At 37.5% G+C, this 23,285-nt stretch overlaps 1 protein-coding gene across 1 annotated transcript; it reads right to left on the bottom strand.

Annotated features, from left to right (window-relative positions):
• Positions 1-1,373: 1,373 nt before the first annotated feature.
• Positions 1,374-16,012, bottom strand: LOC139973446 (prostamide/prostaglandin F synthase-like). Its single transcript, XM_071980132.1, is given in 5 exon segments — positions 1,374-3,192; positions 5,411-5,486; positions 10,819-10,934; positions 13,510-13,714; positions 15,571-16,012. Coding segments are annotated over 5 exon segments (630 nt in total). The 5' UTR covers positions 15,643-16,012; the 3' UTR covers positions 1,374-3,031.
• Between the last annotated feature and the right edge of the window lie 7,273 nt (positions 16,013-23,285).

The raw sequence follows: 23,285 nt of genomic DNA on the forward strand, positions 1-23,285 counted from the left end.
CTCTTAAAGTGGTCGCACAACCATCTCTATAGGCGTGTGGTTCAAAAGCATGGAATTTCCTTAAAGAACACAATATATTACTCCTTCATAATGGTTCAGGGTTGGGATGGAAAGGTAAGAGTTAATGTCACAAACCGAGCTTTTAGAATCGCTAAAACGAAGCAATGGCTTTGAATTATTCATGTATCTCAGACGTAACAAAAAAGATCTGTGGGTAGAAATCTTCCACAGGGATCTCAAGTAAAACAGGATCAGACTCTGCAACTGAATGGCAAAACAAGAATCTGGCTCAAATGTGGACAACTTTTAAAGGGTGTGAAGACTCGCGCAAAACGAAACGTCTAATGTCGGTAATCTGACCTAGTTTCGAATGAGGTGTAACAGAAGTGTTAGACACCACCATCGATCCCAGAAAATACACACACAGCTTGCTACCGTCGGTAATTAGACACTAGTGTACAGTCAGTACACACAGCTGCAGTTAATACCCACAGCACAGTGTATAAACAATACAGCGATGGACATCTCAGTTCCAGCTAAAGCTAACAAGGTATCACGTTTCATTACTGTCTGCATTTTGTAGCGACACGAACAAAAGGTCACTTGCAAGCAACAGAATGTTAGCTTTTTCAGATGGCCCCACGCGGTTTGGGGCGAGTCTTCAATGCCTATAAGTATTTGTCTCAATTCAGCTTTCTTCATATATCTGTAAATTCAGCTTTCTTCATGTGCTAACCAATTTCTGGCATGATAGCAAAAAACCAATCTAGTATTCACTAAAATGGGTTAAATGAATGGATTAGGTTTCCTAGAATGACTTGATCCTGACACTTTCTCATATTAGTTTTATATAGTAATATATAACGTAATTAGCCTGGACCGAGCAATTATGTTATGATGCTAAGCAGGCAGGTATGCAAGTGGTAAAAGCTGAATGGCTTCTCACTTGCACTTCACATATTGTATGGCTATCTAATCTACAGTTTACCTCAGTTTGGACTTTTTATAATTTCTTAGACCAGCTCAGATGGTAAAACCGTAGATTTCTCCTGGATGAAAAGTCCAATTTACATTGGCCGACCAGAGATCAAACCCAAAACCTTCCACCTTCTAAGTTTGATTGATTCTAATGCCACAGCCTTTTCCCACTCAATCGTAGCATTAGTTTTGTTAAAACCCAAATAAATTGTAGAAAAAGATCAATTTTCTTCTTCATTTACTTGAAATGGAACTTGGTCAGTCATGCTAATGATACATTCCTGTTCGACAAATAATATCAAAAAGTCATCACAAGTCACCAAAGAGCTGCTATAAATTAAACCATCGCAACGAGTTCATTAAAAACAGGAATGAGTAGAAAAACAGACAGGTCGTTTCGGTTTTTTTCAAGTCGTGATTTATTTTCATGCTCGATTAATACTGGCTGCTCATACAACATCAGCATACAAAGGATTATCCGATACCAATCTCCGTGAAAATCAAAACCTGTCGCTACCATCCGTCATTCTGCATTCCGTACGTAGGAGTTTTACAGGAATGACATCATAAGTACAAGTTATGAGTTGTCACATTTGGAAAATGGTATCGGCTGAACTTGGTATGAAACGTTGATAAAGAATGATAAAACAAATGATAAGAAAAATTACGAATAAATTGCTGTAACATAAACTATTATTAAACATGAAGTCATACTTTTAATTAAATATCTTTGAGATATTTTAAATTTGGCGAAATTTTGTTGAAAGAAAGATTCATCAACATTCAATGAGATCAAAACAAGACATCATTAAGTCAACAAGGGGTTAATTTTTTTTCTTTAAATTGTTTGGTTTTGAATACTTTATGTCACACTTGGGTCAGCTGCAAACAATCATTAAACAATGATACACTAATAACCTTAATTAGAAACATAAAATGGAGATAAAGAGGTAACCTTAATATCAAATCAAGACCTATGAATTATCTGATTATAACTCTTGTAAATACAATAGCCTGTACTCTAACCCAGCTGTGTTAAAGTCGTTTTGCATCTTACAAATAAATTGCACAGATGATAGTACAAATAAGAGGCTGTTGATATTTTAAGTTTCCAACAGTTACATTCCACACCTACAGTTTTAAAATTCCTAATGGTAGTTACAGGTTATCAAGTTGCTTGCTACTAAGATGTGTGAATGTTCAACATTTGCCAATAACCAATTTCACAATTAAATGAACTGCTAGTGTAAAGAGATGGAATGAGCCAAGGTGGAGGAAATGATATTTATGAAAGGCTGTATGAAAGACAACCATGGGTACCAATGGGTACAAGCGGGAGGGGAGGGGGAGGGGGAGAGCACAAACTTAATGGATGTCTGTCCAGGTGGTCTAAGAAGAGGGGTCAGAACATTTTTTGTTGTTGAAGGAGCTTGTATGCAAAATTGTGCTATAACTTCTCGTAACTTTAGTTTTGTTGTACAAGTTTTCCTGTTGCATAGTGTCGGATAAAGCCATTTGGAAGAAACATTTGGTGTCCTTACTCGTTTTAAATATTGAAGCCATGGGCATCTTAAATATTGCAAAGTTTTAACAAAGTATTATTTGATATATTTAAAAGTAATTGTTTAGAACCCTGTTCGCAAAATATCTGCCATAGTTTAATATGAATCATTTACAACGATTTGCGGTATAGTCTTTGATGCAACAAGAACTTATAAATTAATATTTTCCTGTTTGAGTAAACATTCAGTAACTTTATTACTGCAGACACACAATAAGTATTTTGACGTGAGGGACATAACTAATTTCTCACTGCTTACATTGGAACAACACTTTAATTTAAGATTGCTAGATTTTGCACCTTAATTTGTTTTTTTTTGGAAATAAATAAAATCCTGTATCACAATCACACAGATAAATTTCTAGATAATTGATGGTATTGATTCATAGGTAGGTATCCCTGCTTAAGATACTTGGCACGAGTACATCACACTCTAATGGTCAACAATTATACGATTATTTTATCTTTTCTGTTACATACTAGTAATTAAAGTTACTTTACGGTACACACAACTTCGTCGCATTCCAATTTCTTTTCACCGTCTCCTTTTGAAGAGGAATCATCGTTGGCAATGTTCAGGGCTTTCAGAACATCTTGTGGATCTATGTGGTCTGATGGCTCCTGCTGTTTGTACTCGAAAAGAACTTTGCCCTCTGTGACGTCGAAACAAGAAACAAAGGAGAGAGTGAACTAATTTGTTACAGAAAATCAAAATCATAAGACGGGAGTCTTTTCGAAAAAATTTGCCATGGTGAAGAGTGTCAGAGGAGCATGAAGGGGGAGGGGGGAAGGGGTTGGAATGGCAAACATTTTGAAAAGGCTACAGATGTGTGTCAATGTACTGTACATCAATTAAACTGTTACAACCACTATGTTTAGGGGTGGGGTGAGGGGATTAGTTGTGGATTATCTCATCCAGATTACGGATGATCATTCAAATCCAATGACAGTCTTTATGTTGTTGTTGTTGTTGTTTTTGTTGATTGACAATTCAGTTAATCTCCTGTAACAGTAAAATAACATGTTATCACCAATTGTAAGAACCTGATTTATAAATCCAACCACAAGGAAATAATGAACGGAAATCAACTTGCAAACAAACAGCACAAAACACCTGCAATCTATACTCAGCACAGGATATTTGTGGTTTTTAACCTTATCTTGAACAAAATCACACAAGGAAATGATATTCAAGACAAAGTAAATAACAACTTGTATATTTTTACTGTCATGAAATCGTTTCACCTGCTTGAAGGACATGACCTGATAGTTTATACGTTCTTGAAAAAGATCAAATTTTGTTACGATCCTGAAACATGAAACCAACCTTTACTTTACTTGATACTTTACCGATACAACACTTTTATTTACTGGCATTTATGAAAAGGGCAAACTGAACATTGTGAAGTTATGATTGAGTTACCTAACATATTTAACATTAACTCTACCTAGACTACCCTATAGCTTGCCAATCGTTGTACAGTAGAGAATTCCTCGGTAGCTCTGTATAACAGTGACAGTCAAACAGGTGGAGCTACAGTATTCTATAAGTATAGTAGTAAAGGTCTGTGCTCTGGGGGTACCTCAATGTTTTAAAATGTATTGTGGAAGACTTAAAGTCTTAGCTGTAAATCAGTGATGTATCCCACTATTCATTCTACTGGTGCATTGGCCGAGTGGATAAAGGCATCAATTGGCATTTAAAGCAATGAGGCTAAAAGTCGGGAGGTTCCGATACCTGGCAGGGTCATAGTACAGGTAAGGTGGGTTTTTCATACAACAGCAATCTAATGTTTCTCCCATCTGAAATGACTGTTGAAAAGATTCCATTTTTGAGTTGGAAGCGACCCGACTTGTTAAGTTGTAATCCAGAAGCCCTAGCGGGGTCCTCCTTTAATCGTGGTCGCTTAAGCGTCGTAAATATTAACTGCCCGATCATAATTCTTTGGTCAAACATTATTCAGCAAGCATCCAGTCCACCATAAGTTCAAATGACCATTGATCAAACCTATATTCATATTGTACTGTATATAAACGATCTAAGCCCAGACGAGATTCCAGGAACAAAGAGGAATCTGCAGCACAACATGCGGGTAGTTCTCCCAATTGGAAAAGTTCCCGAATTAGGATTGCGTGGGCAGAGGCTCAGTGGTGTGTCGGGTGTGCAAGTTAGCAGGTTCGGTAAATGAGGAAAGGGCTTAATTAAACTGGAGACAGGTAAGAGAGGGGCGAATTTAATATATTTAGGATACCAAGAAACATGTATGAAGGAGCCCAATTTGATTTGGAGGGTTGGAGGCGGGGTGGAGGGATAAATGGCCCAAAAACTGCAACCAATATGGAAGGGGGTACAGTGCCGTAGAGTCGTAGACCTCAAAATTCGAGTAGGTTATATAAGTAATGCCAACAGTGATACATATGATAACACTGTCTGGGACAGTTAAGGAAAGCATTGAGTGTGAACTGTGTCAAAACGCCACCAACATCAAATGTCAGATTAGTCGGGCAAGTCTGAGTTTTTTTTCTACGGAACTACTGTACTGACTCTCAACAAACCAGATTATTAGAGTTTATTTCTGTTTGCAGGGCCCGGAAACAATATCGGCATATTGCCAGAGATTTTGATGGAAATATCTGGCTTCAGTTCAACCCACTCCTACGCCTATGCCAAATAAGACACAGGTTACACACATATCTAAATACAGCCCTGTATGTTGTTTTATGTAATATACAATCTAGAAACATACAGGAGCTACCATCCTTCCTTAGTACTTTTTAATTTGTTCAATAGTTCAAAACGCTTCCTGGCAGGAATTCATTATGTGACAAAAATGTTAAATATGCTTTTAAAGCATAAATATTCATACTGACCTTTGCTGACAATGATCAATCCTCCATTTTGGAAACCGTCACCTTTAATATTTCCTTCAATTCCTGCTTCCTTTGCCTGCAAGAATGGGGTGAAAAAAGGGGAAAAGGTAGAAAACCATTCATATCAATATTGTCTACAGTACCAACAGTAGTATTTCAATGTAAGAAATATAAAAATATAAAAAATTGTATTTTTTACAGCACAATATAGTTCAAGCTAGCTTTCCTGTAATCTGAGCATCAATTCTGTGTTGTGGGGGGGGGGGGGGGGCTGGTGAGTTGTAGCTCAGTCCTCCAGGAAGAACCAGGTTTGTCGGTAAAAGGGGTTGGGGAACTCTGCCTTAAATAAAGAACTACAGTGATATTAACCGTTACAGAGTTTCAAACTTTTAGAAGATTGAAGACCAGCATAAACTGTTGGCCATCCATCTGGCCGAGGGTAAGGTGTGTTCTGTGTTCATAATCCCACACACACTCTAAGAGAAGTTGACATGACACATCTTGGCGCACTGTAGTGTCAGGATAATCCAGTGGTCTTACTGTACTTACTTAGGAGACACAAAAACCAACCATCTTAATTTAGCTGGTTATTGATAAACAACTCTCCCTTACAGCTTTTTTGCAAACAAACTAACAATTAACTGTATAGTTCCTGGTTCTTTTCCTGGCTATTTTGGTCCTAAGTGTATTTGGGTAGCTGGCCGTTTGCATTACTTAATGATGCAAACCGTTGATAAATGTTTGTTACGTGAAGCCCTTTATTAACTGGGTGAGTAGCAACCACTACCTATTCTGCTATTACACCTACATGGTAACTCAAACATCTTGGTTAATATTCTGCAGTTATGAATGAAATATTGAAGACACTGATCAATGTTTGCGTTGTGAACGGTAGAATTCTGCAAAGTAATAGTCAACAGTCACCAGTTTCCAGTGTGGCCGGTGTGGTTCGGTTATATCGTTGTTTTATGAAAACTGGCTTGGTTGTACTATGTTGCTGTACATACTGAACATCCACTCCTGTTTGAAGAATTGGTTTATTAGGAATTTGATACAGCTTGATATAGAGTTCCCTTAGAGATTGCAATTTAACCATTCAAACACCAGGATTACATGTGATTAATCTATACCTATAATCTAAAATCTGTAATGATAACACACAACATAAAACTCCGCTGACAAAGGGAATTGCAATCTTTAATATGAGAATTAGCAGCAGCAGCTGATCGACAGAATACTTTTAATTTGTAAAAGTAAGTTGGCCTGACGTTTCGATCTCAGCAGGATCTTCTTCAGAGGCTGAATGGCAAGTAACAGAAAGACCAAGGGACAATTACAAGCATAGAACACAGACAGGGTAATGAATAATTTTTTAAGTTAGTTTCAATGGAAGAAAGGATTTGCAACCACAGTTAACTGTCATTACGTTTGCATTTGTCACCATTATACAGTAACAATGCTACTGTAATATGTAGACTGCAAAAGAAAATACATGACAGCTTGCAATCCTGTAAAAGTACAACGGCTACAAAGAGATTCCCAATCGGTACGGAACTGAAGGGGCGTTTCTTTCATTTAAGTGCTGTTTATTAATAACTGAAATTTTAAATGAATCAGAGTAGAGAAGACTTTCTTTGAAACTCGACAACATACAAACTGAAACCGAAATTTCAGTTTATTAAGAATTTCTTAACAAACCATGGTTCAGAAAAAAAAGGCACATTTTCTCCTCTTTTTTCCACCATTTTTGACAAATCTATACTGCTTTGATATTGCTACCGTACAGCACATTACTCGCACTAGTTAAATACCCGTCTTGACTGGTAAAGATATTCTCAAGAACCAATGAAAGAGATAATTTGAGATCGGACTGGATTGCCATTCTCTTTGCTTGTTGCAATGGTGTTGCTATTATTGCTTTGTCATGATGACACAGTAGTAGTAACTTGTACTACTGTATATCTACACAGACAAGGATCCCATTTACAACCCCACCAAGGAAGGACGCTTTTTTCGGCAAAGATTCATCTACTGACATTTTGATTCTGACTGTAACAGTTGTACGTACTAAAAGTAAGCGTAATTGTTGTACTGAAAGACTAGAGAAACCGAAATACAAGTATTGTAACCTAACGAATTGACTTATCTTGTAGTCGTTGCTAGGGATTGAAACACGGACATCCATTTATATCTTCAATGACCTAATGTACTGTATTGTCATTTTATACTGTAAGTTCCAAATCTTCAGACTTGCTGCATTTAAATCTGATTACAATATATACCTATTATATTTAATCTTTGACCTGAACAAATTCCGATGAAAGAATGAGAGAATCAGTATTTCAGGATTCTGCGGCGTTAGGGACGCAATGTTTTAGCCAGGGACACAAAATCTTCAAATTGCTTGCGTCCGGCAGACGCAGCCTTTTTTTTTTCAAGAAACAAACCCCAAGTACAAACTCAGAACTAGGTCTATGCAAAATATATAGCACAGTTTTGAATGAACATCTTTCTTTTAAAGAAAATTAAACTGATTCTCAAAGTAACCAAAATTTCTTCCAATCCATCGGATGAAACTTCTAAAATCCGAATATTGCAGAATCATGGGATAGCATGTTTAATTGCATATATAGCTTTTAAAGACACAATTAAGCAGTGCATACGTATTTTGCAAATTTACTCGCCTCTTTCGATCTTTCATTGAGACGAAACTAATCGTCATAATTTTAAGTTCCAAGTTTAATGACTTTTATTGTCGGGTTTCTTATCTGTACGACAAACAATCTTGGCTTCAATTAAAAAATCAATCCTGTTCAATCAGGTGGTGGTGAGTGGTGGATTTCAATTGGTATGATAATGAGCTCATATTCACAAAATTGTTTTTGAGAGAAAGCTCTTTTCAGAGAATTTGTCTTACTTTCAGTTTATACTGCTGCAAGATACTGTACGTATAACATACATAATAAACAGTGGTTAAAAGTACAAGTACTGTGTGGCTATTGAAGGGTGCAACCAGCATTTCTGTACTGGTGGGAGGGGGAGGGTGGAGTCAGCAGTTACGTTATCACTGGGGAGGGATGCAACCCTCCCGTTTGAGAAATTGTGGTAAAATCGACGGTGCTAACGTATATTTTGCAAATTTTTTTGTTTAGGTTGTATAGATTGCACACTGTTTTTTGTGTGTGTTTGCAATTTTCTGTCTGCTGGTGGAAGGGTGGAAAGATGATCTTATTTGGGGGGGAGGGGAGCTTGACCTTTATCCCATGACATGGCTTTCAGATAAGGCTATACAAAGTTTTGCTACAAATGACACGCAGTAATCCCTTTAACACTGCTTAATCATTGCTCAATGGTAAAGTAAAACTATGGCATGAAACATAAAACATGAACAAAGCCTCAGACCTTCTACTGGAAATACAATAGGAAGGATCTTTCATTGCACACTGTGTGTTAGGAGGGGACCCTATACAGTATAGTGCACTGTATACATGTGTGTAAACTGTTATAAATTATAAAGTCAATCTACCAACAAAAAGTTACTATTTATGAAGGTATACTGAACAGAGGATAATAGCCTGAGACCTGTTTTGATGGTACAATTTGTTGAATCTTTACAAAAGTCTGAAAATCTTGAAACTGTGCAGGTTATGGATGGATGGTTTGCTATAAATCGAGAAATAATTCCAGGTTCTCAAACTCAAATATAAAATAGAGTAACATAATTAACAATATATGCTGTGAAGGTAGCAAAGTGATCCAATTATTCCAAAACTATAGTTGAGAATAACAATCGTTCTACTGTTAGCATTGAAAAGCAGAATTCAAAACAAGGTAAAAGGATTTTTGCCGTAAATTTCAAGGGGCTAAAGTACAAACTTGCCTTACCACTGTGTCTGTAAATGAAGAGTTGGATAATGAAGATACAGTAGTACTGTACGCATGTGTGATATTTACCTCACAAGCTGGCTTTCAAGTTGAAACAGTAAAATGATGGTTTCAACTGGCCATGATAATGATTTGTTTACAGAACAATGTTCAATTAAACTACAAGTGCTAACACTATCTATCTATTTTTAAAGGCATTCCTGCATGAATTAAAATATCTGTCTGTATCAGGACTGGAGTTTGAATTGTATTACAGTAGTCTGTCATCAGAAATAGCAAAGGAATTATCGCCAATTTTATCTTTATTCCCTTTCCAAGCCTTGAATATGAAAAGGTTTGTGTAACTTTTCCCTCATTGTTTTCAGTGTGGGGGGTGGGGATGGAGGGGGAGGCGGCGGGGGGAGGGTAAATTAGAGATTTGAATACTTATAAAGTGCCAGAAATAATGGATACTCTACCACACTGCAAATCTTTCCCACTGGTAAATTATTACAACCACATATGTGTTTGTGCACAATTCACTCAGTCACTCCCAGGGTACTGTGCTTGTGTAAAAAACATGTAGCATCAGCACTTGTCGGTAGGGATGTAGAAAAATTCAATCAACAAGTGTGTATATATTTAAAATGGTTTTTACAATGTAAAGTAATGAGATTTAAGGTTTATTTTTTTATTTTGGTGGCAAAAACAAAATTCTGCAGTTACTTTACAATTTTTCGTTCTATTCAAGGAAGGAAGTAAAAAGAAGTTATTAACCCTGTGACCTTTCACTGTATGAACTCTGTTTTAATAGGTTGATCTATAGTGAAATAATGTATACTAAACACTTCCCTGGACAGTTGGTTTGCATTTAAAATAAACAGTACAGATATTAAACCTGTAACAAGAGACCTACGGCAAAAGGTTTGTCGTTGGTCGTCTGTTCGTCTCTGCATTTCATATCAGAGGAAGTATGAAATCGTAAAGAAGGTGTGCAAGATTTAAGAAAACAATCAGTCCATAAAGATTTGAATATTTCATACCATACCCTGTATACTGTATAGTAAACACAAAGCTCTAAGAACAGGTTAAACTGTTAAACAGTCAAAATAGTCTGATGCACTCTACGAAAACACCAGCTGACAACATTTCGGTCTGCGATAGATTTATATCCAGCCTGCGAAAAAATTGTCCCAAAATGTTGCACAACTTGGGTCAGCGGACACCGTTAATCCCTTTTCAAGCTTGAGTATTTTAACCAGCCTATCGTTGCTCGATTTAAGAAGCTTTCATCGTCTGGTCCTCGTGGTAACTTAAATCGAGAACCCAGGACTACTTAAAAGTGACCGTTACTCGACTAACATATTTAAGGTCGATAACGATGAAACTCTTTGCAATCAAAGAAATATCTTTCACAACATTTTCTACCACTTTCACTTATGTCATCCTTTGTCGATGTTATTTCAGACATTAAAAGAGAACATTTCATACATGGTCAGAAGCTCCACGGACATATGACGGAGCATGAAAGAGCATTTCAGTACCTTGGCCAATCCTGCTCTCAGAGCCTTGGACATAACAGCACCAGCTATGGCCAGGTAACCCAGACGCCTAAATCCTAAGGCTTTGTACGATGACTTCTTTTGATCGATGTACAATTCTGTTGAAAGAAGAAAGTGAATTACACTGTAAATTACATTACCAGTAAGATGATGAAGGAAGTTAGGATATAATGATAACTAATTAGATCTACTGTAGCCTAAGCTATAGCAATGGTTAGGATGGAACTAACATGGTCACATTATTGTCTGGCAGTTTTTAGGTTTTATTAATTTTATAAAAACTGCCATACAGTATTAATAACATTTGTGTGGCATTTTGCCTGTCTGTATACAGCTTTGCGATACCAAATTATAAATAATTCCCTACAACCTGAGACTTGATGATGAAGGAAATGCTAACTGTATTTAGCTCTAGCCTAAGGTATAGCAATGGTTATGACGGAAACTAACAAGTTCACATTTCGTCTGGCAGTTTTTAGGTTTTATTAATTTTATACTTCACATAAAATACTGATACTAGCATGCATCAGTGACATGTACAGTACACAAAAACTGCCATACAGTATTAATAACATTGGTGTGGCAATTTGCCTGTTTTGTATACAGCCACTGTATGCGATACCAAATTATAAATAATTCCCTACAACCTGAGACTTGATGATGAAGAAAATGCTAACTTTATTTAACTCTAGCCTTTAGCTATAGCAATGGTTACGACGGTTAAGACAGCTATGTCATACCAAATTATAATTCCCTAAAACTGGAGACATGGCGACGAATGAAAATCCTGTTTATCTTTCTGCTTACAAAGCATCTTGTGTGTACACTTCTGTCTGAGGGGCTCAATTAACTAAACTAACTGTAAATAATCAGGCAGTTTTCTTTTCACAAAGCTGAAGTGACCACAAATGTGGGAGAATTCCGCAAGGGCTTACTGTATGGATTACAAATTTCAGATCGTGTGGCTTCCAATTCAATATTTGAACTCAAATTTGGAATCTTTTCAAAAATTTAGAAAGTCATTTCAGATGGAAAACTTTCTCATGGATGAAAAACCCACCTTACTATGATCTGGCTGGGAATCGAATCTATGAACCTCCCGTTTACCAAACCAGATTCAAGCCTCATTGCTTCAAATGCCACTGCTTTTATCCGTTTGGATAAACCTAATCTTCTTATTTTAGGCATTTCCTTACTAACCAGCTACAGGTCATCTGTTGTGACTTCTGCAAGATATTCCTACTGCCTGCATACTAGTAATTGTTTAACAAAACTAAGTACTGTACATTCCTATGATCAATTAATCCTGAACAGGAGGCTTGCAGACAGATTTTCTGAATCCTGTAATGTTTTTCAAATTCCCCACTAATGTAAATGTGGCCTACGGAAGCTTACAATGACCATCCTATTAAAAGCATTAAGTCTCCTGGATGCCTCCATGACATCTACAGTACTAGATGGGAAGTAAGCAATCAAGCAAGCAAGCAATCAAGTGATTAGCATGAATACTTAAAATGACATTAAAGCCTGCACATACTTTCTCACAACTTGCAGGTCCTTTCATTAGCTTTGACCTACCGGTATACATGAATGTTCAGCAGAACTTTCTACTAATCATGTAATTTTTAAATTATATTACAGGATACACAGGGTACACCCAGAATTGTGACTTGTCGATTGGTTACAAAGTTTTAACAGTGGCCAGCTAGATAAATTACTGTACAGTATATATAGCCTCCCCTGCTATTAATTAATCCCAGGCATCAAGGAGGCTTAGGTTAGCCAAATTTAAATGGTTCAATAATTGGAAAATGAGAGCAATAATATGTATTAGAGATTCTGAATGCCCCAAGAGCATTGTAGTTTTTGACCCATACAAAAATAGCTGTTGATCGTTACTGTAAATTGCACATTATGATATAACTGGTTATCAAAGTCTGAGGTACTGATCCTGTACAGTATGTACCAACAGGTACAGTACATGTGCTATAAACATAGAAGAAACAGGCATCAGCTACCACCGATACCAAAGCAGGAACTATGATAGAACAAATTAACAGACATATTTACAGGTAGGTTACATGTGTACAGTTTCATAGTATGCAATACATTTGAAGCTACAGTCCACACAACCTGAGCATGGGACACTCACTGTAACACAACCTGAGCTTAGGACACACACTGTTCGAATGTTCGGTCCACTGTATCACAACCTGAGCATAGGACACTCACTGTATAGTCCACTCTACACACAACCTGAGCATAGTCTGTATCACACTACTGTAAAGTTTTACTTACACACACAACCTGAGCATGGGACACTCACTGTAACACAACCTGAGCATAGGACACACACTGTTTGGTCCAAGTGCTGTATACATCACAACCTGAGCATAGGACTCTCACTGTATAGTCTATTCTACACACAACCTGAGCATAGGACACTCACTGTATAATCCACTGTATCACACTACTGTAAATTTTACTTACACACACAACGTGAGCATGGGATATCACTGTGACACAACCTGAGCTTAGGACACACACTGTTTGGTCCACTGTATCACAACCTGAGCTAAGGTCACTCACTGTATAGACCACTCTACACACAACCTGAGCATAGGTCACTCATGGTATAGTCCACTGCTGTATAGTCCACTGTATGAAACTTACCGCCTGACCAGTATTTGCCTTGCACAAATTCCTCCACTCCGAGCTCCTCGACCCCTACCCCAACTAGACGCACGTTATTAGCGTCGAGCTGAGGCTTGATAGCGCTGAGCTGCTTAGCGCCCAGCCGACACAAGGGTCATCCAAATCTCCTCAGGAAATGGATGACGCAAACCTGGTTTTCCCAAAAGGATCCAAGTTTGACCATCTGCAGGAAAGGGAAACAGGACAGTATATCATTATGGGAACATCAATTCTCAAAAACAGAAAGCAAACAGGACAGCCATTTGAACTTTTCCAGAAAAGAAGTCAGGCCTTTTTTAGAGTGACACTTGGTCTAATGAAAAATGTAATATGTAGAAGGTGACACTGAATATTCTTGTAGTTAATACAATCTGCACATATGGTGTAGTTTTGAGGTGATTGGTTTCAACAATGATCAAAGGAATTACAATTTATCATGTTTGAAACAGCATTATTGACAGTCTATTTGCAAAGAAAAGAAAAAAAATCAAATTGTGGCAACAAAAAACAGAGGATGTACTGTAAGCAAGGAGAAGAAATGATATTTTTGATTTTAATTTTTTAATTTAATATAACACAGAGCTGCAGCCTAACATTTCAACTTTGTGATAGAGATGTTAAGTAATGATTAAGAGGCCCTTCACATGATCTAGAAACATTATGTTTACTCCTAAAATTACATAAGTGTTGTTTATAGCTTGACTAGTTCAATCAGGTTGCAAATTTACAAAATAATCACTGTAAGTGATATTTGATTTTGCATTCTGCTTATACTTAGCAACCAACTGATACAGTAAGCAGTAAGAATCTGCAGTTTCCATTAAATCATCAATAACTTGTGATGGAATTAATGCTCATACTCTACATTGTGAAAATGTGCTTGAGGGAGTTTCTTAATGCAATTTTCCTTTTCAGTAATACATACTCTATGGGATGGTTAAGACTATCATGGTAATCAAGAAAGATGAATAAGAAAACAAAGGATCCTATGAAAGGATTTCATCTCTTTGGAGGCATTATGATACTACTTCAATACAAGCGACGAATGGAACCTACAGACTGTTACTTTTCAAACTGAATTCTATTAACCTATAGTAGGGCCATATATCACAGAACTTGTCTTAATGTTATTGTTTGGTAGATTACAGTAATATACAAGTAATTATTTTCTACAGTATCAAATGGATTTATTAGGTTAATATCATGAGGAGTTGGTCCTCCTGTAGGATGAGATTTTGAAATCTCATTCCATTTAGGTGTACATTATGGTTATGCCACTCTGTCCTTGGCTTGATCCTGCCTTCGTAACAATGCTGCTTTACAGTACAAGAAGGTACTGAACATAAGGAAGCATGTCCATGTGAATTGTGAAAGGAATGGAAGTCAATATCTTGTGTTATACCAATACTAGTAGTAACCTACTGTACTACTACAAGTGTGTCACATTAAAAGTTACAACTTTGCTTCTGTACAAACTAGCAGTGTGCAGATCTTACGCAAAATGTATTAAAAGTAGTACATGTACTAAATCTCAGGTAGGAATGTACAACATATTCTTGTATATATTTACAAAGTGGCTATTGTTACGACTAGTCGTAAGAATAATTCCCGACTATGCATGCGCAGTTGCTATTTTCATTACCAGGCGTACTATTTTTACGACGAGGAGAAACAATAATTTCCGGTTAGGGTTAGGGTAAGGGTTAGGATTGAGGTTTAGGGTTATGTTTAGGGTTAGGGTTACCCCTACTACACGCGCAGTTGCTTTATTTACTTTACTGCGCTTGAATTTGCCTTTGTTGTAAGAATAGTTTATAAATAATTGTTACGACTCGTCGTAAGAATAGCCACGGCCATATATTTACTTTCGATTCGTGAAATTGGTACTGTCAGACTCAGAGTAGGCTACTGTAGAACTAAATTTACTTTGTAAAAACTAAAACACTAGTAGCACTTACTACTACACTAGGTCTATTCAGACTCAGAGAGGTTAATCACAAATTTATCAGTAAAAAGCAGAATGGTATAAAATTATCTCACCTCTCCGGTACTGACACTCTTCACTAGATTATTGGCTATCTTCGATGCATCCATGATTAATTTAGCTCTCATTTGCTCTTACCGCATGACACAAATTCTTGCTCGTTGGTCAATATGCGCTGAAACTCTCCTATCCCTAAACTACTGTAGTAACTAAGACTGCAATTCCACTACAGCATGGCCGAAAGTGATATTAACAGTTAGGCTTGTAATAGCCTCGGCAAGTTCACTTTACTCAATCAGCAACCTGGCTTCTGGAACTTTCTTGGGCGGTGGCTTAAAATCTTATAGAGAAAGGTTTTCCGCTGTAATCGGTGTATACAGGAGCTTATTTTCAGCCCCACGTACCAGTTCTAGTAATTACCATTCGAATGCCTGCGGTCTGTATATCTTGCACTGAATAAGCAAGTACAAGTTTTGCGAATGTCATGCACGTAATGCAAACAAAACTACTCGTGATAAACTGAAATTATGTAATACCTACGGAAGCTTGTAATGTACAATAACAAACTGAACACGCGACAAAATGTTGTGGCGCTATTTAAGAAATAAGCTCTTACAATATTCACGACCATTGTGCTTGATTAGCGAGTATCGCCCATTTAATTAAACCTCTTCCAGGGGCGTATCCAGGATTTTCTAACCCGGGGGACGCGAATTACTATCTAAGCGGAGCGCCACCATCGGTTGGCGCGCAGCGTACAAGAAAATTTCTTGTTTTGATACCACCCAGATCACCGGAAATGGCACTTCTCGGGCTTGAAAATGACCAACCAGATGTACATTTTTTGCCTGAGAACCAAGTATTTCCCAATAGTTTTTTTCCATCCATAACCTTTTTGAAGATTTTCACCAGTCACAAATCATGTTCGAACTCATCGCATGTCCTGTGGATCATTGCTTTTGTAGGTGATTCTACGTCGCGGCACACAATATCCGTCAGCCCCACTTTTCAAGGTTTTAAGCCCATTATTCGTTCAGAATTTGAAAATTCACAATTCTCGTGAATAAACTCACTTGAAAACATACCCATAATGTTGTAATTTCATCTATGGACAACCAATAAAGAAAATCCTCCTTGAACCCCTAACAGACCGGTCAAAATTGCACGAGTAGAGGGAAGTGTGATGACGAATGTTGGTCATAAATTTTCGAAAATTCAGACACAGTTAACTTATTGGTGTACAAATATTAAAACCTCTTATAACGGCTATTATAAAACTTGGTTGAAGGAAATGAAAAAATAGCATATATTTCCGAAATATTCGCGAAAAATGGCACTACCCAGGACCATTTGTTGGCGCGAAGCGTACAAGCAAATTTTGGCTGAAAATGCCTCCCAGATCGCTGGAAATGACACTTCCCAGGCCTTGTAAGTTGCATCTAAGCACTTTCTATTTTGAAATTACTAGCGATATCATAAAAAAAATATGCTGAATGGGGGGGGGCGGTCGCCCCCTTCCCGAAATGCGTCATGTTCCCCGACGACACGGTCGAGTTCGAGACCAGCCACAGTTGGTTTCATAGCACAATTCTACAATTGTTTAAGGCGTATACACACACACGCGTTATGATAGACCATATATAATATATATATAGATCATGAGTGAGAGAGGAAAAATGGAAACGTCAAAAATGGAGTTGCCGGTGTAAGGGGTAGGGTGAGGCACACACCCCTTCCGAAATCCTTGATCCGTCACTGGCTACCCTGTGTTTATAATAGGGAACAGCGCTGTAATGATGTCACTGTTCCTCTTTCTCTTCCCGGTGTCTTGGCGTTTTTCTTTTACTCCCTCCTTTTCTCCTTTTTCTCTCTTTCTTCTTTTTCTTTTCCCTTCCTTCCTTCCTCTCTTCCTCCTCTTTTTCCCCCTCTTTTTTCCCTTTTTCTTCTCTTTTTTTCTCTCCTCTTTTTCTTACCCGGGGGGCGCGCGCCCCTAACGCCCCCCCCTGGATACGCGCCTGTCTTCCATCTGTTTCGCCCTTTTTCGCAAGGAACGAACATGAAAAGGAAATGCTCCCATCAATGGACAACAACGGTATTAGCGAATATATGGACCAATTTAGTAAAGGAGAAGTAGCAGCTTAATGAAAGCACCTCTGGATATCGGACAAGTTTATTTCCTTCGTTATCTAAGTGACTAAGACAGTTCATTTGACTTATTTCATATCTTTTCTACTTGTGTTTTATCAAATAATTCTAAAAGTGAACGACGAGGGCGGGATGTGGAAGGAAGGGGGTAAAGGTTAACCTTGGTGTCTGAATCTTCGCACCCCCCCCCCCCCTTCGCACCCAGGATCCCGCATCCCTCATCACTGTACCCACACGTAACAGAGATGTGATACAAGATAGCGGTGTTTTCAAAGTGGTGTGACATCCCACAGTGTTTCTCAGTGCAATCACAATGTTATAAATAGCAATGAGAAATATTCATGTTTTAAAAGCAGCTTCCGCTATAGAAGAGAATGAAAACCAGGGCCTACAATTGGAGCGTGTCTAAAATTAAAAAATCTTTTTACATATTAGTTTATATATGTATTCTTTAAAGTATTTGAGTCGCATTCAAGACGAAAACATTTCATAATATACTATAAGACTTTCCACGCATTGCTTGCTGGTGATGTAAGATCCGAGTTTCCTCATTCTTTTGTAAAATCGAACTAGCGCCATCTATTCGTCATCCGTCACTTTTTGTAATATTCAGTTTGTGGGTACAATGTATGAAAACAGACCTCCCTTGACATATAGAAAATTCCTTCGGAAAGTCAATTTGCTTCACGTATGTAAATTAAACCAACCAAACAAACATAAAAAGAACAAACACACAATCAAGAAAGCATGAAGGTAAAGTATTTCCAAATCATATCCAAATCTATTTCAATCCACCAGATTCCTCTTAATAGCAAAACTAATACCATTGTACACATGTGCATATTAGTATACATGTGTCGCAGCCTAGGTCCAGTCTGGTCAAGTGCCACAACTTCCTCCAACGTGTATCACATTTTTGTAAATAGCGTTATATGTACAGCGGTAGAATAAAAACAAAGACTTGGTGTGTAAAGTTTAAAATGTTGCTTTCAATGAACTATTTATATGATTGATTTCAAAACCGACGACTTGGATATCTGTTCATTCCTCATCAATTATAAACAGTTTGTTCGAAAAGTTTACCAACCCTCTACCAACCCTTTACCAAATATTATTACTCAAAACTTGTTTGCAATACATCAAACTAAAGCACCCTTTAAAGTTTGAAATAAAAAAGTGAAACTTAATGAGCGAGCAAATTAATGATGTCATTTAGTTCTCCACATTTCGTTGCGTCGACACATTTTCCGATGGTAGATGTATTCACTTGCAAAACGTCGCACTTATAAAAAAATCTCAACTTCTAAACTTCTACCTTGTTACTTGAAATAAAACTTGAGAGTTAAGCTAAGGGATCTATCAAGTTAAGGAATGTCATTTCGAATAACTGAAATGAGATGGTTCAAGAATGGTGGGAGTGGCGGGAAGGAGGTGGAGAAGGGGAGGGTGGGGTGGAGAAGGGGAGGGGTGGGGTGGAGAAGAGTAAGGGGTGGGGTAGGGGTGGCGATAGTCGCGTTTACTTACTGAAGTCTCTCAGAATCAATATTTAGACAAATATCGAACTTTCCATCAAGAAGAGTAGAACTCGTCCAAAAAAGATTTAGGAATATAACTAACAACTACAACCCCTACAAACGTCCCTCCCCAACCCCCCCACCCCACCCTCATAACCCGTTGATGAGGTCGATACTCCTCTAAATTGCATCTTAATAATCCATCGGTACTGGTTCAATATACGAGTTAAAATTTGATATCATAACACCAAGTTTTGACGCGAAGTTATTTACCAACTCGTACGAAGCTGTCAACAAATGACGGACTGCAAAAAGTCCACAGCGGGAGCCAAATTAAGCCATCCCAAGATTCGCACGTCTTGGGCGCGCAGGCACGTATGGCGGTGGCGTCGCACGTGACCGCTTCACATTTTAAACAAGGGATGAAGATATCCTTTTGAGGACCTCTCTATTACAATTGGCATAACTAGGGCTGTCTTGTTTCGCACCCTGCCAGTAAACTTGTCTGACCTAAAAACAAATTCCTAAATTTACTAAAAACCCTAAAGGCGGTTAAACAGCAGACTTCCAGTACAGGGGTCTATGTATATACGGCCATGTTTAGATACGTACATGGAGCAAATTTAAATATACTGCATATTATTGACCAAGCAGTATTTGACACAACTTTGAATTAAAGAAAACTACTAGAAATATACATAGTTTATCTTTGGCCTATCGAAAATTTGCCATGGTGTCCTGCAATCGTAAGACTAACCCTACAAGGTCGTGATAGGCATAGCGTATCATGACATTAAAACTTCCATGCTATTAGTATTAGGAATGCTTGTTTGCATATGCCTAGGTTGCAGTGACACAATGAGAGCACTGTTGATGTGAGCACTAGGCCTAAGCTTGAATTTTAATTCCATTTTGAATATACTGTCTAATGGAAGTAAGAGAGAGGGAGAGGGGTGGGGTGTGGGAGGGCTGGTTCAATGGGAGGGACGGAAAGAGCGGATAAAAGAAATCAGAGCCCATAGGCTAACTTGAGAAAACAACAAAACACCAGATAAACAAAACAACAAAAATCACGAGATAAACAAAACAAAACAAAATAATAGTCAACTTTTATCGACAAACTTGTAAGAAAAATAGTAAATAACCTTCTATGCTAACGTTATAGTACGTTGGAAGAAAAGGGTTAATGTTGTTAATTTTAAACACTTAAAACCAAATTCTGGAAACGACTTTTGGTAAAATCTGAGCAGACGGATTTGAGATGCAACCACTATTATGAAAATACACTAAGGAACTTACTTACAGGGACATGCAATATAGGTACGTAAAGATGCTGTATTATTCCCAAACATATATCCAGTTTCTTTTGTTTTAAGTCTACCCTTCAGTTTAGTAAAATGGTTTCACAAACTGAGCCAATTCGCAAACAATATTTTGATGCCTCATATCAGAAGGTGTCAATGGGTCTGTGAACATTGGAGCCACGATATTAAATTGACAGAGTGTATAGATTGATGGGTTAAAATAGTTTATTGCTTATAAATCAACTGATGTGTATGATAACTTGTATATACGTTTAATGGTGCCAGATCTATAACGGATATCATTATTGCAGGTGAGTTCTGTATCAGATAAGAAATGTGTCCCGCTAATGCATTTCATCTTTCAGTCAATTTTGATAACATATTTCCTCTCGATATTACTTTATAATTTGTCTCATTCATGATAAAATAGTTTAAGTAAAGATCAATGATAATTGCCCCAAACAAGTAAAATTACGACATTTTTAACCAATATAATTATCAAAATCGCGATGAAAATTAGCTGCATTTTTTCCTTGTTTTGGGGCCACCCTTTACCCAATTATGGTTGTGGGGTGGCGGGGTTCAGTTGAATATCCGAGGTAAGCACGGAGACAATGTTTTGAAGAGGACAGGACCCACTATCGAAAAAATAATATGTTAGCTTTGGTGTCGTCTTCATATATGTTAGTGCTGTCAAGTATGACGAGAATGTGTGTGTGTGTGGGGGGGGGGGGGTTGGGGTTGGAAAGGGGGTAAGTGGGAATACATCCCGGGGGCCCCGAGATCACTTAGGGACCCTGGAAGATATACGGAAGGGACCATGGAATATATGGGATAGGAATATCATATTCTAATTTTCGTAATACACTTCAGGTCACTTGGTGACGTAATTGTCTCCGTGTTCGAATGACGTCACGCTAGTCGACGTGGTCCTCGGAGATTATCAGTATAATAATTATGTTGATCATATGGGCCTGAACTATTCACCACAGTAGTATCCGGGGGGAACAACCGTTCCCAAAAGAGAAATACAAAACAATAAAAAAGAATAATCTTAAAACTCCAATTTTTTTATAATCTTTTCACATTTTTATTATAAAATCACTCTCCTCTCTGCCTCGACATTTTGTATAAAACAGAAAGGAACTCTACGAAAGCACATAATCTGCTACAATTAAGACTGTTTGGGAGTGGTGCTACAATGTAAAAATCTAGCGTGGCATGACAGAAATAAATAGACCCCCCTGCACATTATACGGGCTTCTCATGGCACACAAACCTATACTTTAAGAAAACATTCATTGTTAAAGGAGTACAAACTATAGCGTTTGGACAATATCGAAATTAAAACAATGGTGATCAAACGTCACACATTAAAACGTAATCATGGTACGGTTTGAGATATGGACTGGGTACCAAACCAGGTTGACAAATATTATCAGATATTTCCAGAGCAGTAGTCGTTGAAATTTATAGGCCTACAAAGGAAGATCAAGTTTATGGCATTTTTAATCAAGAATGGCAGCTTCCTTGTAAAACTGACCTCATTTTGTGCGCCCTCACCCACCTACCCCCCCCCCCCATAAACCTCCTCCGACACCTTGATTGAACTTGTAACCATGACAATATTAAATGTCAATTTACAGTACCGGTCAAACGGACCTTTAAATACAAACTACAAACAATACTATTCACGAAAAGTCACTTATATAAGAAACGGGACGGACCATGCGAAGATGACGTCATTTCCCTACTAGTCCCACAGATAATGGTACTGTTTTTATGACATTATTACAAGTTAATGAATGTTATTTTTTTCATTAGAAACGATATTTTCTTAACAACTTCCTCTAAGACAGAGCCTGCACACGTAAAACTAATCCAGTTTACTACACTGATATACTGAATTGCTCGGATCACATTACCCCTTACATGTCCTCAGTTTTGAATGGTAATTCTTGTAGGCTCTGGTTCTCAAAATAATTCCACAAGATAAATAAGAGTCTCAAAAAAAGACAATTAAATCTCTCAGTAAGCCCCCCGCCCCACCCCCCCAAATGAGGATATCACCAACATGCTTAATGAAGTTTGAGCATGGGTGACCATTTATTCTACTTTTTAGCATATTTGTGGTCAAAACAGTTATAGACTTGTTAAGATCAATAAACTGCATAATTGTTTGAAAGATATTGAACGAAATGACATTTAGACCATTAATAAGGGGTCTTAATACCATTGGAAGCTGATGTAATGAATAAACATATTCTTGAAGTCACGTGATGATATGCTAGCCAATGAACACATTCGGTTGAAATGACAGCTAGACTATTTCCCCGTCTGATAAGAGTCAAAGCCGAATTTGTCAATTGCGAATGCAGTGTTTTTAGACAAGTTAGTGAACGGTCTTTATATTTCACTTCTTTTTGCTAATTCTTTTTCAGTTCATGCCCAAAATGTTTTAATTCAATGGTATTTATTCGTTTAAAATATTAACGTTAATTAATATAAAGGAATCCGCTTTTGACACATTTGTTAAGTTAGTGTGTTAATTGTTCATATAATAATAATAATAATTGAAACGACTAAAATGATTTGGCACTGCAAAAAAAAAATGCAATTCTAAACGCTGAACTGATTACAACATAAGAGAATTTTTTTCTCGGAAATCAGTCCTTACGATTGGACCTTCCTTTTTGCTTACGTCATATCCGCTTGTTTTCTTTGGAGTACTATTCAAGAAAATCATTCTAAAAGTCGTGACCATTAGATGTTTCTTTATCATTCACAGATATATTATAGGTCCTCTGA

This window comes from Apostichopus japonicus, chromosome 9, assembly GCF_037975245.1.
Source record: "Apostichopus japonicus isolate 1M-3 chromosome 9, ASM3797524v1, whole genome shotgun sequence".
NCBI classification, from domain to species: domain Eukaryota; kingdom Metazoa; phylum Echinodermata; class Holothuroidea; order Aspidochirotida; family Stichopodidae; genus Apostichopus; species Apostichopus japonicus.